At 43.8% G+C, this 19,484-nt stretch overlaps 1 protein-coding gene across 3 annotated transcripts in view; it reads right to left on the bottom strand.

Annotated features, from left to right (window-relative positions):
- Positions 1-19,484, bottom strand: part of SV2B (synaptic vesicle glycoprotein 2B) — a 64,921-nt gene that overhangs the window by 26,506 nt on the left and 18,931 nt on the right. For all 3 annotated transcript variants that reach the window (XM_032122930.1, XM_032122929.1, XM_032122931.1), the window contains exon 2: positions 3,759-4,608. In XM_032122930.1, coding sequence (XP_031978821.1) covers positions 3,759-4,242 — 484 coding nt within the window. In that variant the 5' untranslated portion in view covers positions 4,243-4,608. The remainder of the gene's footprint in view (positions 1-3,758; positions 4,609-19,484) is intronic.

Raw genomic sequence — 19,484 nt, 5'->3', positions numbered from 1 at the left:
AAAAATACAAATTTCATTACTCTTTTGATTATCCTTAGCAAATTAAAAAAAAAAAACGTTTCAAATAGGCTGTATCATACTGACAAGGAATATTCTGTTCCAGTAAATTTAAGAACTGAATTATTATTTTGACTACTGCCGATGAAAACTCAGCAGAGCAGATCTATCAAATGAATATGTAAAAATAATGTTGTTTCATGTTGCCAAACTTATTCTTAACAACTTGTATTATAAGTTGATTCAATCAAACTGCTAAAATATGTATACCGTTGTTTCTTTTTTTCGTTGGGTTTTATTTTTGTAATACCACTGAAATCATCTTTAAAATAGCATTTCTCATAACTGAAAAACTCCAAATACGCATTTTGTCCCACTCGGGATATTTAGGGCTAAAATAGCTGTTAATTTGTATCTGATGGTGAGATGTTTATTTTCAGAACGAAATGTAAACGTTTTCTAAGATGTGTCATATCCATTTCACACATTTCATGAAACACTGTGGGCATCTGTTTATTTGCAATTTTTGCATAATTTGGCCATGGTTTGCTTGATATTTTACCATGACTGCTTTCCAAGGGAGGAAAAATATGCAATATGCAGAGTGTTTAATGCAAAATGTCCTTTTAACAGAAGCTGAACTTCATTAAATTGGTCTTTAGGAGGCATTTGCTTTATCTCTCTTATTTGTCCCTTCCTACTTCTACTGGAGTTTGATTACTCACCTGACTTATTTCCCAGTCTTTCCCTCCTGGCCTCTCTTGTTATGGCTGAGACCTTGTGTGTTTAAATGTTAGCAGCTGCCTGGAAGTGACCTTAACTGCACCTGGGAAAACCTGGTTATGTTTCCTTAGCAAAAATGTGGGGAGATAATGGGTTCCTTGGGAATAAACACGAGCTTATCTGTAGATCTTTATTGGTACATGGGGATAAGGCAAGGGGCAGTAACTCGTGTGGACAATATCCCCACTTCCCTAAAACTTTGTGATAACTTGAGGGAAAGCTGTGCCTGCTCTAATCACCCCCCTGTTCATCCTGTGCAGACACACTTGTGCAAGACTGTCACTGCACAGTAGAAATTGAGGTGAAGGCTCTTTGATTGCCACCAAATCAACCCCTAAAAGCAACTGAACCCTGATCAATGTGCACTGCCATAGATCACTGAGGGAATGGATTCACAGGGGGACATGAGCTTGTCTTGGAGGCTCTGAGCTTTGTGGAAGATACCTTTCTTCCTAGTTGCAGGTGGATGGGAGCTGAAGCTATTCTAAGAGAGATTTTGATGATTATGTTCTTGTCTCCATCAGCAGCACTTCTTCAGCTTTCCTCTCGAGAAGCTGATATCTGCTGTCCTTATGCCACAGCTGCTCAGAAAAGAGGTGAAATCTTCTTGCTGTGCTGGAGGCAGGGCTGCACGCACACCTCATGTCCCTGCACTGCCTTGCTGCCTAGCAAACCTACAATACCCTCGTCCCTGCAGCTGCCACCCTTCATTTGGCAGAAAGGTCTCCTTCCCCTCTCCAGCCTCAGAGACTTCCACTGTTCCCTTCCTATGCCCTCCAGCAGTCCCCTACCCACCCCAGGCTCGTTACACTCTCTCTTCTTGATGCCTTGGGTACTCATTACCCACATCAGAGCACTGCTGTGCAATGTAAGGCTTTCCAAGACATGCTTCATTCATGTTCACAAAGAGTCATCTCACGAACCTCAGATCCAGCAGCAGAGAAATGCCCAGCAGACAAGAAAGGGTGTTTGACAAGTAAGACAGACTGAATCAGAGACCTGCCCCATGTACACTACCAGTCACTAACAACTGAATGCTACCATAAATACACATTCTCCTCCCTGCCCCAAACTAAGATGAACCAGCTTTTATTGTTTTTAGGAAAATTCTGTTCTTCCCCTCATAATGAAGTCATGAAATAGTGTGAATATAAGATTTGACAGCAGATCCCCCAAACAAACAAGCTAAGGACAGGAGAAATTGTTCTGCAAAGCCAGGTTCTCACAAGCTGTGTTTGAAAGTGGGCAGGAAAGGCAGCAAGAAGAGCTCTCTTCCCCTCATTAGCAGTCCCAGATTAGTTGTTAGTGCGCAGGAGGCTGGAGCTGGGATTGGATACGGACCCAAATGTCTCCTTGCTTATTCAGAGCTTATCAGAACACCCTGAACTTTCAGCCTTGCAAATACTGAGCTGGAAAAAGCAGAGCGAGCTCTCTGGGGAGAATTCATGTTCATTTTTACCTGTGGTTGGGTCAGAAATACTTCAAAGATAGATTTCCTTGTGACATTTGAAGTTTTCTCATTCAGGAGCCTGCCAGAGCTTGAGCTCTACAGAGGCAGATATTTATGGGGTCAGAGTTTCAGAAAATCTCAGCTTTCATAGAGTCACCAAAATAAATGACCTGCTTTTCAAAAAAGGTCTCATCACTGAAAAGACACCAAGCCTTGTGTCCCACAGGGAGCTGGTGAATTCCAAAGTCCCTTTGAAATCAAGATCTCATTGTGAGGGGTTTGCTTTTAGATATCTGACTGGAGATATTTCGAGCTAGAATTTTCAAGGGGTTTGTGAAGCAAAAATGTTACTAAACTCTTTAAGGCACAAAAGTAAGTACAAAGCTGGCTAACTGTAGAAAGAAACATCCCAATCCTCAAGTTCAAAGAAAAAAGGGAGAAACAGAAAAATGAATATGACCTTAGTACACCAAGAGTAGAGGTTTATATAGGGATAACTATCTTTTGTGTTTGCCACATGAAAATAATGGAAATAGAATGAAGTCAAGGGCTGGGGTTTAATCCCAAATCTGCACTTACATTGCATCAAGCAGGGCTTCTGGGCCAGCATAACTGGTATGACCTACAGCCCCTGATGACTCCCTGCAATCCCAGTACATGTCCATCAAGACACACGCTCTTCCTCCTCTAGCAGTTATTCCAAGAGCTGCTTTATTTCCCTTCCAGATGCTCTGTCCTATTGCATGGCTGGCTCTCACTGTGGGCCATGCTGGATCCTGTCCTGATTCTTGGAGATCTGGGAGGCTTTGCTGTCTTTGGCTGATGGAATTTGGCTTGCCTATTGTTCAAGGGAAAAAATTGTTCATCCAAACCTTTCTTCCCAGTCTCACTCCCAATAACTAAGCCTTGTATTTTGACCTCAGGGACATATAGATAGTGATGCAAAAGGGATGTTGCCCAGTAGCCTCAGCTTAAATCTGCATGCTGCACTTTAATTGCATTCCACAGACCTTGAAAGAAAACCTCCATTGACTCCATCTGATCCAGGACATATGAGCAAACTGAGAAGTTAGCAGGCAGAAGGAACTGACTGCACAGCTGATTTGTCGGTTGGGACTTTGGGCTGAAGAAAAGGGAGTTTCTAACAGCTTTGAAACCTGGAGTTTCTAACAGCTTTGAATTTTGAGTCACTAGATCCACCTTTAAATTTTCACTTATTTATCCTTGAACACCCCTTTGATTTTTGCCCTGTGGACCTGAAGATTGTGAGCTGCCTTGCCCAGATCCAGCCCACAGTGACCAGCACTGGGGCCACAGCACATTCTGGTAAAATTCTGCTGCTTTTGGGGAGCTGCCTCTCATCAGCATGCGAACACCTCCTGAGTCAGAGCCACCCAGGCATGACTATACATGACATACAACACAAGAAGAAAGTCATCAGAAGATCCTGATATCAGCTGGTCACTAGAAAAAGGTGTCCCAGCTGCTGCTCACTGCATTAGAAGAGCTGTTTGCCAGCGGCACTTACCCAACATCCCTTTGTTGGAACTGGACAAGCACATATCCTTCTCAGCACTGGGAAGAACAAATCCAACCACAAACACCTCCACCCCATCTGCCATCAGTGCCAACCCTAAAACAAAGAAGAGAGTCCACTGGAAGCGTCCGTGGCCACACTCCTCAATGATGTTCTCGTACTGGTGGGCGAGTTGCTCCTCGTCCTCCATCCTCTCGGCCATAAGGTCGGCACGGTCTCTGTACTCATCATCCACAGCAGGGGCTCGCTTCTTCTGCTTTTCTTTAATGTCATCTGGGTGTGGGATCCCTTGGTACTCCCCCTCATAGACCTCATCATCCTCATCGTGGCCTTCTGTAACATCACTCTGGGCATCCTCTTCCTGCACGGGCTCATCCCTGCCCCGGTAGTAGCCGTCATTGTGTGCATCATAGTTGCCATCCTGGTACCTGTAGTCATCTGAGACCTGGTTTGTGTTTCTATATCCATCATCCATTCTGAATGGAGAATTCTAAATGCTGTAGGTCACTGTGTAGATATGCTAAAACGTGTATGGATTTGCACAATTTCTGGTGTTGGTTACTTGAACATATCTTCTCTCCGTTCTCTGGAACTGATGGGATGCAAAGCTTCCCAGGCTCAGAAGGAAAATTATATATAAAGGTTCTCTTTGACAGAGTCTCATGCAGCTTTTGCTAATGCTTCACTTTTCAGCTGTCATTTGTGACTTGCTGGCTTCTGTGCTTTGGGTGAGAAAAGCTGCTGTCTGGGGAACGGCGAGGGAACAGCAAATTGCACAGCCGGGGAGCTAGGACGATTTGACAGGTTTTTCCTGATTCATTGTGGTGCTGAAGGTCATGTCCTGAGAAGGAGGAAACAAGAGCAATGAAACAGCAGTAAGCTTGCAAGTACACATGCGCTGAGTTTAATGCCCAGCATTTTGAATACATGCTTTTCCTCTGAAAAAATATGGCAACGGAGGAATGTTTTTGCATCATCAAAACCCAAAGCCTCAGAAAAAACCAGAGCATTAAAATGTACCAAGTTCAGTGGGAACCCAAAGTAGAATGTAAAGTACCATGTGGTCCTAATTTCTGTCATTCCTGGAAGTCCTGCCTCCCATATGTGGTCCTGCTTTCCACAGAGAGCAGAACAGCACTGGGCTGCGTTGATCCAACAGAGCTCTCAGGTTGCTAAATATGTTTCCATCCATCTCCACAGAGCACACTCCTCCCTGGTCCCTACAACTGGCTAACATCATAATGAGACAAAATATGACCTTGGTTTTCTTTTTCATCCAAATCCCAAAATTAATTTCATTTATTGGCTTCTTTTTTTCCCTAGTGTCTCTCCATCTGTATGCCAGATGTACAACTGGCACACAGCGTCTGCCAAGATAAAGTCACCAAAAGTCACACCAAGCTCTGTTCTCCCCATATCTAAACATCAAAAGGGGATAATTTTTACAGAGAGCAAAAAACAAAGCTAATACAGAATCACTGCTGTCTGTAGGGAAAACCAAGGAAAGTCAAGACACATTTAAACATATACTCCTTCTGGACACCTGATTTCCATTATTTTCCAGGCAGTTTCCAGCCAGCTGGCTCTCCAGCATTCCCCTGCCTCACACAGCTGCAGACACAGAGTTTGGAAGGAGAAGCACATGGGAAAGGGAGTGGAGTCACGCCAGAGCAGCCAGCACAGCGTAGGCATGCACAGAACGTGGATTTTGCTTTAAGCTTTGAGCTACTTGCCTAAATAAAGTGTAAATGAGCTATGGATTGACATGGGCAGGCACAAGCCTGTGGCTACGTGGGCGTTGTTACCTACACAGTCAGTTGACCTATAGAAGCACACGCAAAAGCACACACTGTAAATAACAGTGCTATATGCAGCTAAAATGACTTCAGAGAAGACATTCAGTAGCACTCTGTAATAAAATGCTCAGAAGGGCTTCACTCCTGCTGCAAACACTGTGATTTTTCTGGCAGCCCAAGTGCTCAGGGTAAGGAAGGAGTAGAGGCTTTGACTTCTCTGCACAGATTATTGGCCATGCCTTGCCTGTTCTGTTCATGGAGCTGCTCCAAGGAACTTTATACAAGCTTCCTCTGCATTTCTGCTTATCTACCTGTATATTTGTGGCCCACAATTACAACACAGCCTCTGCAGAGCCTGCCAGAACTTCTTCCTTTTCTCTGCCCCTCTGCTATTTGTCACTACATTCAACGTGTTTTCCTCTTCCCTTTCTTCATGCTGAATCACACCATACATTTTGCATCAAGTGAAAAAGGAAACAGGGCATTGTTCCAGGGCTCAAAAAAGAGTGATCGATAAAGTAATAGCAAAAAAAATTCAAAAAATCCCAAAGGCATTCTGATCAGGTTATAATGATCAGGAGTCTACAGTGCAGGGAGCAGTAAAGAGAAGTATTTGCATTGGCACCAGAGCTGATAATGTGCAGGGGAGTTAATACCTCTGACAGCCATCAGAAGCACTTAAGTGAGTTCTACAGCTCTTGCTTCAATGCTGGAATGATACCTTTAATGGTTAAAAAAAGTCCAAAAGTACTTTAGAGTCTCAGAACCTCCCAGTCCTGAAGCAACTTTCTTGATTACACAAAGATTTGTGTCATGACTGAACGTCATGTTCTCCAAGGCAGTAAAATGTAGTTCCACAGAGACATATTTTCTTTTGAAAAGTAGGGGAAAGAGCCTTTTCTTTAAAGAGAAAAAACAAAAGAACAATATGTGCAAAAGAACATTAGGCTTTGCTTTGGAAGTCTTTAAGAATCATCTGCTGGCAGGTCATGCTTCAAAGCAACCTCAAATGTTGGAGCAGGAAGAGCAGTGACCTCACTGTGTTTGTCCCTTTCGGGTTGCTACAGAACTGGATTGAAAACTCATTTTAGGAAACGAAGTAACAATAACACTAATGATCAATAGCAGAAGTGATCAGACTCTGAGTATCCACAGACCCTATCTCTCTTTTCAAAAGGTAAAAGTATGTTCTTGAAGACCAAGTGCTGGAAATCTTTTTGTTCTCTATTTGAAAGCTGCTGAGGCTTAAAGCTGGGCTCTTTGCCTCCCAAAACAACAGGATCAAAGATCACAAACTTCGAAAAGACCTATTGAAGCATCCGTGCTCTTTCACTGACACACAAAGATTGGCATTTACAAGATGGAATCACATCTTGGGCAGCCTAAGAAATAATGACATGAGCTGATGAGTCTCACAGACCGGTGACCATCACCTGCGTGGGGAAGAACACGTAATTCAGAGAAAAGGTCATGGCAAAAAACAGTGACTGGGTTCCCATTCAGTTTGTAGGATGGATGTTTTCTGGGATCACCCTAGGAGAAGGGGCAGTGCAGAGAGGCAGACTATATATTCAGAATGCTACACTTTTCATATTTCACACCACTTGTTTTCTTTCGTTGCCACATATGCACAGGCTGATTCACTCCAGACCTGATTCTTTAACACCCTTTCACTCAAGCTGAGCTGCACTCACTCATTAACAGCCCCATTTAGCATTTAGATGCGAAATCATGATGTGTCATAAAGACGGCAGGCTTGGATTGCTATAATTACCCTTTACAGTGATGCATGAGAGCTTGAGACAAATATACACATCACACCAAGCCTATTGTAGCAGGGTGGGTGTCAGTCTCTTCTCCCAGATAACAAGCAACAGCACAGCAGGAAACGGCCTCAAGTTGTGCCAGGGAAGTTTCAGACAGGATATTAGGAAAATTGCATCATCAAAAGTGTTGTCAAGCATTGGAACAGGCTTCCCAGGGCAGTGGTGGAGTCACCATCCCTGGAGGTATTTAGAAGACATCTAGATGTGACACTTGGGGACATGGTTTAGCGGTGGGCTTGGCACTGCTGCATCAGTGGTTGGACTTAATGATCTTAGAGTCCTTTTCCAATCTAAATTATTCCAATTGCAACCCTCGACCCTTTTAAACTGCCAGTTCCCTTTCTGAGACAAACAAGCGAGGTTTAAACCCACAACAAACGTCAGGTTCCATAAGGCAGAGTCTGCAGGGGCAGGAAGGCGAAGCAGGAAATCCTCATTCTGAGTCTCCCCAAAACTCCCCAGCCCAATAAACTGAGTGTTGGACACAGAAACTGGGAATATGTTGGAATTCAGTTCCTTTCCTCCTTTATTTAAAATACACCTTGCTATTCTCTTGTACTCTTTAGCTCTTTAGTTAGAGATTGCATACTTAGCAGGAATTCAGTCATTTGAGCTCTGCAATTTAAAATAGTAACTTAAAATCTTACATATCCTCATAATAGAAACAGTATCTTCTCTAGGAAATGGGATGTTTAAAAAAAGCAGATTAACAGCTGCATTTGCATCTATGAGAGGGTGTATAGGTAAGTCTGGCATGCTGAGGTCATAAACTGGGGGCTGGAGGGTAGCAGAGCTTGGAGGGGGTACAGAGAAGGGTGAGTTTCTTGTGCCTGGTACTAAATGAAGAGAAGCCAGGGCTTGTCAGAGAGCTGAGTTCTAGCAGAGAACAGAAATCATGTGGAATTAGTGAGCAGGGCAGCTATGAGAAGGGTTTTCTTGTGAAATATTGCACCTGGGGGCATGATGGAGTTTCTGGAAGAGCAAAGAGAGCGAGGTTGTTGCTTCGTGGGAACACGAGCCGTGGGTGCACACACGTAAATGGATAATGCACATCCGTGATGTGGATCCAGCAGGGACAGAGCCAAGGCTGGGAGCTGCTGCCCAGGGCCTTTCTCTCTGCATGCTCAGGAAGGGACAACACTCAAAATCAACAGCAGGAAGGAGAGGTTATTTGAACACTAAGGAGAAGGAGAAGGACGGGACACCATAGAAATGCTTTCAAGGGATCTTTAGCATTCACCAGCATAATCCCTGTAAAACAGATGGCACAGCAGTTTAATATTCTGCCTGAAGGACGACTCCTCCTGCAAAACATCCTCACCCCCAGAGCTGCTTTCTGCTGACAGCAATGGGAAGGTGCCCAGATCCCACAGTGACCATAAGGACATTGTGCACTCACAAAGCTGATGGTAAAAAAATTCCTGAGAATAAATTTTCCTCACTGACAGGAGAAAGATGATTATGTAGATAGGGTTCTGTGAAGTTCCAATCTCAGATTCCTAATGAGGTTGCAAGTAATTGATCTGTTTGTACACACGAAAGGACCGATTTTTGAGGTGCCTAACAAATCACGGCTCCCAGGGGAGCAGCATCCCAGATTTCAGGCAGCCAGCAATGACCCCAGCGTTATCAGACAGGCTGAGCACTGTGGCAAGGAGTGATTACTGTGCTGCTAGAGGGAAGTGCTGCAGGCTGAGCATCCTGGGCTCTGTCCCTTGGCCTCTTGGCTTCTCTGTGTCCCTCCAGGCTCCACATTAGGACAGCACAGCTTTCCTCTGGTGGGAATTGCAGACCCCTTGAAGCTGTGGTTATATGAATATATGAATGGATGGCAACTTGTGTCCCCAAAAGCTTAAACCTTAAATAAACCAGAATTTGGGGAAAAAAGGTCTCTGTGCTCCCAGCTTCACAGCTGAGGACCAGGAAAAGTGCTCCTGGGTCTTTTCAGGTTTTCAACAAAGACTTGAAGTCTAGCTTTTTTTTTTTTTAACTAAGAAAAATGCTATTTTACCTCAGGAGAACTTCGAAAATTTCCCTCTTTCCAACTAGTATAAATAATAATAACATTTATTTTTAAATCTAAAAAATTAGACTGCAATCCCATATTTCACAAAAAAAAATGCTTTCAGATCAGGTCCATTATAAATTCTTCATCTTATACTGTACAAAGTTGCCCTTTTCATTGGCATCTAAAGAAAAAAAAATAAAAGGAGGTGCATGGAGATTTGTTTCAAACTGAAACAAAATATTTCATTTAAGAAACTCCATCCTGTCAGCTGCTTGATCCATTTTTTATTAGAAATATTCATTGAAACTGATTTTTTTCCCCCTAAATAACTCAGGTTTGGAAAAATGGCATGTTTTTACCAACAAAAATTTTAACAGGAATTCTGATTATGCTCTCATGAATGTAAAATTGTCTCAGGTGCACCTTTAATAAGATAATATAGAGAAATACAATATAGGAAAAGAAATCCTGCTATTTATATGCACATGACTAAAAGTATCTGACCTCTGAGCGGTAGAAAAGGGTTTTTCTTCCACAGGATTCTGATTATTGTTGGGGGGTCTTTTGGGGTTTTTTGGTAACATTGAAATTGCTTCTGCAGCCACACAATTCAACATCCAGAAGAGAGCGGAGCAATATCATCATTCTCCTGGACAGATGGCGAGGCTGGGCTCTTGGCAAGGATCCTGCACAGGGAAAAGCAGCAGGATCTGAAGAGAATCTATATGTGAGGGAAGGTAGAAAAAGGAAATGAGGGGGCTTCAAATGCAAAAAGGTAGAAACCAAGTGAAATCATAAGTCAGGGAGTAAGAACAGGCATTAATGGTTCAAACTATGCTCAGAATAAAGGGGGAATGGCCAGGGAAAGATGGAAGTCCTGACATATTATTGATCCACAAACTGTGGAAAAAAAATGCTTTGTAGTAACAGTTGCTCCTGCCTTCATATCCAAGGATTATAAACGCATCTGGGGCCATCTCTGTTAGAGCTCAGCCCTAAGCCTTATTAATTCTTGCTTGACTTTTTGCTTCTCTCTTTCACTGCCAAAATAACAGCAGAAAAGTCTCAGAGCATAGGACTCTGAAACACTTTCAGAGTAATTTGGCTGTGGAGGACATCACTCAGTCAAAAAAAACCCAAACCAAACCAATGATTGACCATTATTTTAGGGGGATGATTGTATCAAAATAGACTGCATCTCTTGCAGGTCTTCAGCAGCCCCTTTCCTTACAGTGCCTTTCCATCAAATATCCTAGTCAATGGTGGTGAAGAGCAGTGAGTCCCTGGGGAGTTTCCAGGAGGATGTTCTCAGATCTGGCAGAGAATCAGTGAGATTTAATCAGCTGAAGACCTGGTCTCTTTTCTTTGAAATACAGATCAGCCCTCAGGATGTAATTTTTTACAGGATTTTAGACAGGTAAAGGAACACTATATATATCATTAGGAAAAAAATTTCCATCTGATTCCTCTCAGTGTCACAGGACTAGATGCAAAATTTGTCCTTGCAATTAATGTCCAAAAGAAACCATGGTCATCAAGCAATCTTGAAGGAGGACTATATCACAGTCCCAGGCTGAAAACCCATTGCAACTGGAGCAGTATTAGATCCAGTATAATTTCTGAGGTCTCTTTTCTTCTCTTGTTCAGAAAAATCAAGGAGGGTATAGGAGTTTTCTGGTTCTCTTACTCAGTGACATGGTAGCTGGAAGCAAAAAGGAGCTACTCTGCCATCAAAGACAACAAGATTACATGGAAGGGCATGCCAATATATGTTTCTCAGGTGTAAAATTATGTGTTAATGGCTACAACAATCAACTGTGGCTGCAAACACAGGAGGCTAACTGGGTCTAGGCAACAACAGATTTAAAAATCAAAGTCTGTAGCAGAGCCTACCTTTAAAAAGAATTTCCTCTGAACCGTGGAAAAAGAGGTGTCTTTTGTTGTAGCTTCAGAGGAGAGCACTGTATTAAGTGAAAACTAAGAAAAAAGTTCTCCTGAAACCTTTTTTATTATTAAGAAATTATTTGATAGATATGTAACACAGGTTCAAAAACTCTCCACGGAGCTTGTTAAGCAAGCTATGTGTGCCACAGATTCTGGGAAGAAGAGAAAGCTATTTGAAAGTCATTGACTTGAAATCATCTGGTTCAAAGAACTGAATTTCAGCAGTACAGATGGCACCTACTGATTGCTCCCCCACAGCACAGGTAGGACATATAGGGTAAAAGTCCTCTGTGCAGTGTGAAAAACATTGATTTGCTCAGAGATGCTGCCGGGGTCTCTGGGACAGGACCCATTTATTCACTGTTCCCACACTGTAGGTTGGAAAAGATATTGCTGATGCAGTCCTGATATATCAAGAAATGCAGGGAAACCAGGGCTGGAGTAATTTAGTGTGTTACCAGCAGACCTGATTAATTATTTAGAGAAAGCATTTTAGTTCAAAATTCTCTGCTACAAAGTCAATTGAACTGAAGTCCTCCCACCGTTTCTGGATAATCTCTATTGATCTGTGGTGGGTTTTACACATTTCTGGGCAGGTGCACATGGTGTATGTTTGTTCCACTGGGAGAAAATACTTACTGCATTATTTGATCCCACAGTCCTGTGTTACACAACGTTCTGTGAGGAGAAACTATTGTGCTTGAAGCTGAAGCATTTACAGCAGCCCTTGGATTTGGAAGCAGAGATGGACAGGGTATGAACACAAATAGTCCAGTTGTTTGATTGAACTGTCCTGATTTATGCTGAGTAAGAATCTGGTGCACTGCTCCAATGCCTTTACATTTTTTCATTCTCACCCATCCCACTGGCGGAGATTTCATGTTTCCAGCACATTGTACACTCCAATGCCATTGCCTTGTGTGGTGGTGGTGGTGACCCTCACAGCAAAGTGGCTGTGGGCTGAATTCACCTTGTAATCCACTATGTTATGTTATGAACTGAGGGACAGAAAGTCTCCCAGATTGTTAGAGAGAGATTATATCTTAAAGTCTGATACTCTGTTGGTGCAGATGCTTTAAAGGTCATATCTAAGACAGTAAGTGCTAAAGCAAGCTGGCACAGCAAACATGCAGCAGATGAAACAGGGAACAAGCATCAGCCAAGCCGAATAAACAGCTTTTCTGAAGTTAGGGGCACAGACTAGCAAGTTGGGTGTTCATGAGATAGATACAGAGAGGAATGCTTAACTGTAGGAGTTGGAAAGCAACAGCTTAGCAACACGTATCTATGTAAGGAGGGACAGACTACACATTCGGATTCCAGAGAAAGGCCATAAAAGGTCAATTTGACAAGCTGAATATGGATAATGAATTGAGACAGATGGTGTAAGAGTATGGTAGCTAATAAATAATGAACAGACTTGCTTCAAGGAGCAAACGCGGGGAGAAGTTGCAGCCGCGAGCTTAGTCAGAAGGGAGGTGGTGAAGGGGAAAAGAACAAAACCATGGAGGATGGAGGAGAATCACAGCAGGAGGGCTGGTGGGAGAGGAGTGTCTGCTCTTATGTGCCAGAGTTTTGTGGAAATGATAATTCACCCAAAGAAAACTTAGAAATGCATATGCTTGAACTGGAATTTGGCCATCTTACTGAGATTAACAATTTTCTAGCTGAGAAATCACTCATGGTCTCTAAACATCTTCTAGATATCTGTTTCCTCTGCTCCTCCTCTCCCATTACCACAGTACCTAAGCAGCATACAGTGATCACAAGTCCCATCAAAGGCTGGGAAAGGTTCTCAGGTTTGTTTTGCACATCAAGGCTTGAGGCAGAGAGGGGCTAGAAATGTATCTGAGCACTGAAATGGAAATGCTGTGTGCTGTCCCCCACATTCCAGGGGCCCTTGTGGACCAGCAAGGTAAGGATTTATTCCCATCTTCAAACCCAGCTATCCTCCACATGATGACCAAGATAAAGGTGAGCTTTGCTGCCCCACAAACATTTTCCTTAATGTGGAGCTGAGGCACAAACCCCGGCCTGGACATCAAGTAATACTTAGAGGTGTCCCAGTGCAGATGGAAATAAAGGAGTTTTCCCAAAATCACCTGGGGGAGCCATATCAGAGCCAAACAACCAGCACATGTTTTTGCTATTTGTTTGTCTTTTTAAATATCATAACGAGCTAGAATCTTTGAGGCTTTACTGCTTATTAATAAGCCAGTCTCACTATCAGCATTGCACCTGGCAGCATAAACCAGTAGGAAATTGGATGTTTATTCAGAAACAACAGTGCCCTGGTGCCCTTTCATGAATTTGAGCCTTTCTACGTGTGTTTGCCCTTGGACAGCTTATTAGGTTTAACCTTACCTGAGGCCCTGACAAGCTCCCAGAGAGGAGTGTAAGGAATAACCTTGGAAATAAACTGCTTGCAATTCAGCAGATTCTGCCTGTGTCAGACAGCAAACATCCCTGATTAACTATAAACTGCTTAGCTTATTGGCAAAGACGTGCCTCTGGCTACAAAGGGGATTTTTATTTCATCACACTTGCAACCTGAGTTATTAAATAATGAGCTGCTTAATTAACTAATTCGTTAATACATGGCTGTGATGAATAGATTTGCTCCAGTGACAGAGTCATGAAAGCAGAAAAACCCCCTGATTTCTAAGTACTGCTTTCTTTCAGGAGGGATTTTATTTGAGCAAGTATCCTTATTAATTACTTCTTTCCTTCTTTTTCCTGCCTCTACCTAACAGAGCAGCCTCAAGGTCTGCTCTGTTTTACCCCAGCTCTCCCTGCTCTTGTCCTTTCCTCTTTTTTGCCTTGCTCCCTCTGGATCCGTGCAGCCAGTGTCTTCAGAGTGTTGTGCCACAGAATGACCCCTTGCCCAGTGCTCCCACACTGCTGTGGCCAGAAGTCTCATAATCCCCAATCTCAGATGGAAGGTGGCTGTGGTACTGATAAAAGCCCATCCATTATTGCCCATGATCACCTTCCCATCACTGGGGGACCAACCAGCCTCCCCACTAATGGAGACAAAACAATTTACCACACCTCACAGCAGCCTTTGCAGGATTGTTATCTCCCGTTTTCCATGGTATTGGAGTGTGTTGAGAAAGAACTCTAGTAGAGACATTTCCACAGGCTGGAAACCACTCCTGCCATCAGGAACAGCTCTTTCCCAGCCCAGGATGCTCAGGCATCAGTCTCTTGAGACAGCTGCTCGCCAGCTCCAGGGAAGTGTACAAATGCACTGGCCATGCCAGAATTCTCGCTCGTTCCCAGAAATCCCCTACAGCCTGTCACAGACACAGCCAACCTTATGCTTCCATCATGCCCTTTAATAAGATTGATCCCTGTGCTTCCCTTCGGGGCTGCCCAATGATCAAGCCTAAAGGGGCACAGTTATTATGAGATCAGATAAAAGGGGTGGTTCTCAAACCAAATCCAGCCTCTTTCCTTTCTGCATAAGACCTCCAATACAATTGTATTGTGGACTCAAGGGCTTTCAAAATTGCAAATGCACTGTTCATTATCACCTTGCCTGTGGAGAAATACAAGTGCAAGCAGAAGCAGATTTAAAGAGACTCCTTTCAAGGTTAAGTGGCAGGGAAAATACTGGAGCAATTGCTTTTGCTCCATTCATGTTCACAGCATTTTGATTAGTTTAACCTTTTTTTTTAGTATGAAATTCTACTGAGGAGACCTGAACCTTGTAAGCAACCATGATCATTCAACAGATTCCATTGTCCAGCTATCAAATTCACTATGTGCCCCACATATATCACAAAACCTACCCATAAAGTGATGACTTCTTCTGTAAGGAGGCAATTTGCAAAGCCTGTCTTAGCTGTACCTTAAATATCCCAGATTCTCAGATCTTTGAACAACCTACTTTTGAAACCAGCATCTTGAGGAAAGTCATAAAAAATTGCCATAGGGCCTGGAATATGTTGGTGTTGACTTAACAGCAACCTTACAGACAACAACTCTACATTTACACTTTTGTTTTATACTCATGAAGGATTTAGACTCAGAAGAGCACCCAGCAGTATTTTTGCACCTGCAGCAGAGAGGAATGGATAATTTGAGCACATGTAATCAGCCCCTTAACATTATGGAAAGTTGGGTTGCCTGGCAGTGGTTTTCCTAAGCCTCCCTCATTCCTTTTGTGTCCCTGCAGGAGACTTTAGGATAGGTCTCTGCAAGAGCAGCTCATTTACACAGAGCCTTAAGTTGGCCAGTATCCTGACAACCCAAAGTCATGTGGCTTTCAGCTGTGCCATGGGGCATTTGCTGTCTCACAGTCTTCTGAAATGATGTTTGTGCCTCTGTGGAATAGAGAAGGAAAGGAGGAAAAGACTGAAACAAAGAGAAGATGCTGTAGGAGCCAAAGAATGAAAGAAAGCAACAGCAGAGCTTGAGATACAGGAAAGGAGGCAGGACAAGGCAGGGGATGGTGAAGGTCAGAAAGGTAGGGGGAGAAAAAGGCATAACAGTACTGGTCTCAGAAAGTTGAGAAATGTTGCCTTGAGCCAGTAAAAAGAAGAAAAACAAACAAACAAAAAAACCCCAATTAGACTCAGCACTTCATAGCAGTGAGAAGGTTCTGCATTTCCTTCCCAAACACACTAATAAATTCCTGCATTCCGGTTGGACATTAATGATGAAAAAGCTTCATCTCCCCAAATTAATAGCCACAATACATCATCAGGCTGTAGCACTATACCCCATGTGTACGCAGAGAGAAAATCCTCAGCATCACCTGTCGAGGCAGAAGAAGGATTTAGCTGTTATTTATTGCTCAGTGTGACTCATGCCTGTGGGTAGGGGCGCGACAGTACAGATGGGAGTTAAAATCAGACTGCCATCGGGGGAATTTATGCCAGGAGAGTTGAATTCAGGCAACTTCTGCTTATGTTTTACCTGGAATTTCTCTATAAATTTGAACAGAGTAAAAAAACATTTTGAAAAATACGTGCCTGTGCAGACATTTGTCAGGACTCAGGCAAGTTTGATTAGAGGAAAGAAGGTTTAGTGACTTGGGCAACATCAAGAACTCTGTACATTTTCTCTAATTCCACAGATGGCTCGGTTAACCTAAGGCAAGACATTTAGTTACTCTTAGGTTTGGTTCTTTGTCTGCAAAATAGCTGTAATAACTTGTTTTCTCTACCTGTCAGAGATTGTGTAGGGAAAACACAGGCATAACTGAAAAGAGAATCTTGTAACCACTGATGGAGAGCTCCAAAGTTCACCTTTCTGGACTTCAGATTGTCCTTGCCAAGACCACTGTGATGTCGAAATTATGCTTGCAAGGACAGAGTCTACTGTGAATAACTTCCAATGTGCTGTTTCTGATCAGAATCAAGAATATTTCCAGCATGTTTCATAGCTCTCCTTCTGTTCCTCTCATTTCAGCCCTTGCCAAGGAAGACATGTAAGGACACAGACTCCCTGAAAATGAGAAGGCAGGTGAGAGAGATCTTGAAACTCAAGCATTCCCATGCAAAGGAGATGCTCTGACTTTCAGAGGGGGAGGGCAGGTATCTTTTGACGATCCCCATTGTCCCTGGTCCAAGTGTTCTCCTTTCTGCAGATACTGAAGTAAGAGGAATCCCTCTACCTGCTCCCAAAGCCCAGCCCCTTTGACCCAGCTCAAGGAGTTTTACAGCAGAAATGCCAGCTCCCTGGCAGTGAGTTTAGTGGAGGAATATGGCTCTCAGTAAAATTTAAGCAGCAAGGAACTTCATCATCTTCCTTCCTGCTAGGAGTCTGGGACTTGCCTCATGTACATATTGGCTGGTCTCCACTTGCCCTGAGCTTGTTTGCAAAATCATGTTTGGTATCCAGGCACCCTTTGCCTCAGCCCTCTCCACACCTCAGCTGGAACCCAGCTCTTTGTGTCAGCAGGCAAATTGAGGGACTGAGGTGGACAGCTGCACGTGGCCCCTTCTGAGGGTTTCATCTGTCAGTGTGTTATTACCCAGTTCCAGTCCTCACCCCGACACGCTGAGATCAAACCTCGCCAGGCTCCTCGGGGACATTTTGGCTGCCGGTCCTTTTGACTGTCATTCTGATAGTCCAGAGCTCCAGCAGAGCTGGCCATGCTCTGTGTGCTGCACAGCCAGGCACAACGGGCCCCAAAGTGCTGCTCTTGAAAAGCATGTCAGGGACTGGCTGCCAGGATTTGGGTTTCAAGTGCCCCCCTTTGCCAACCCTCCCCACAGCAGTGTTCCTCCAGGTGGCCTCCGATGACCAGATGCATGGGATCAGGGAGCATGGGCTTTCCTCTAGCTCCTGCTTTCCCAGGACTCACAGGGGAGCCCCTGAATTTGGCAGCATCTGCAGGTGGTGCAGCCTGAAATGTGTTGTCACACTTACTCCTACTGCTGATGCTGTTCCTCCCCACTGAGCTGCAGAGGTTGTGTCCTGCGCCCCGGCACAGAGCTCTGTTTTCTCTCCTCCCTTCAGCCCCAAGTCAGCTGGCAATGCTGTCAGGACTGAGTGGAGTCACCCACTGGCAGACGGCTCTGGTGGCCAAGTGGCTGCCAGATTAGCACACACCAAAGACCTGTGTTGGGAGGAAGGGAAGGCATGACAAGATAGCAGCTTCTAAAAGGTCTCCATGCAGTATCTGCCTTCCTCACCCCCAATGTAGGCTCTGTTTTCAAGCATATGTTGGGACATGGGAAATATCTCTTGCAATGGGGGGGAAAAAAAAAAACAAAACAGTCTCTTTGTCCTCAAAATGTAAATGAGATGGACTTGCAGTCTCATAATAGGGAACAAAGGGATATTTAAGAAATTTGAAAGGCAAGAGATTAAAATCTTGCACAAGGAAATTCCTGTTTACACACTAACCTGTGGGGGTCCTGGGAATAAAAGGCAACGTCTTGGCAGCATTAAAAAGAAGGGATTGGATGTATTTGAGGAAAAAAAGTCAGTTTCATTTGAGTTTCTTTTTCTACAACATGTTTTTTCTACTGGGAGAAATAAGTTCTTCAAGACATGAGGCAAATATCAAGAGAACTCTCTGGTGTGGGCTGATCTGTAACTGTCCACCAAGAAGTTTTCTTGGACATATTTTGCTGGTGCCAACTGTCAGAGAGGGGATCCCAAGCTAGATGTTTCCCTGGGCTGTCAATCCTGGGTAGCAGTAATAGGAAGGCTGTGGAATGTCTTTCCCTTCACCTGCTGCACTGGGACTTTTGACACAGAAATGACACCAGAAGATAAAGTGATATCTCAGCAAGTGGCTTCTGCTCCCCACGGGGAAGAGAGAATTACAGTCTATCACACCTGGAGTAAAGCTAAAACAAGATAAATTCAAGACTTTTGCTAGAAGCAGGAATCTTGGATGATGTATGGGAGAAGGCAGGAAGAAGTGGAGTGTGAGAGCAGGTGTCCTCCAGATGACAAGCCTGGGGGGATTAGCTGGCAAATTTCAAGGGGATAACAAATCAAGGCAGATCACACTAATGCCTCTTCAGGGGAAAAAGGATAGAATATCCCAGGTGAAGAAAGTGGCAAGAGGGTGATGATCAGAAGTTATTTATCAAAGTGTAACCTCACACTCCCTTGTCAGGGAGCCAGGGAATAGCCCACAGACAGGGTGGATATCAAGCCTTTCAGCTAACACAGACTGAATAGGCAAAAAGCTGCTTTCTGATGGCACTTTAGTGATGAATGTAAAGTCTGGTGGCTGCAAAATCTTTCTGGTTGCCCAGGAATAAACAGCCAGAGCACAGAAACCCATAGTGCCAAACCTGCAGGAACAGATCCCGTCACTGCAAGCCAGGCAGGAGGGGAAAGAGGTGACCAGTTCCCCTCTTGCCTGTATGAGATCCCTGCAGGGAAGTGATGGTAGGAGACCATCATGGACCCGTGATTAACATCTCAATTTTGGACATTTTATATAGAAAGTTCTCTCTCTGAAACAGATATTTTATAGGGCTCTGTGTGACTGCCATCTCTGTCTCTATTTCCTGTTTTGGGGATGGGATTGAGTGCTTTCTACCTTCCGAATATGCTGCGAGATACTTGGGAACAGAGGTAGGCAATGTTGCATCTCTGCTGGATAAGGGCATCCAAACTGCTGTTGCTTGGTAAAACTGGTGTGTTTGTGCTGTAGAGGAGGTTGGTT

This window comes from Corvus moneduloides, chromosome 13 (assembly GCF_009650955.1).
Source record: "Corvus moneduloides isolate bCorMon1 chromosome 13, bCorMon1.pri, whole genome shotgun sequence".
Classification (NCBI taxonomy): Eukaryota; Metazoa; Chordata; class Aves; order Passeriformes; family Corvidae; genus Corvus; species Corvus moneduloides.
Note: the sequence above shows the minus strand (reverse complement) of the source record. Positions and strands in the feature narration are given on the sequence as shown.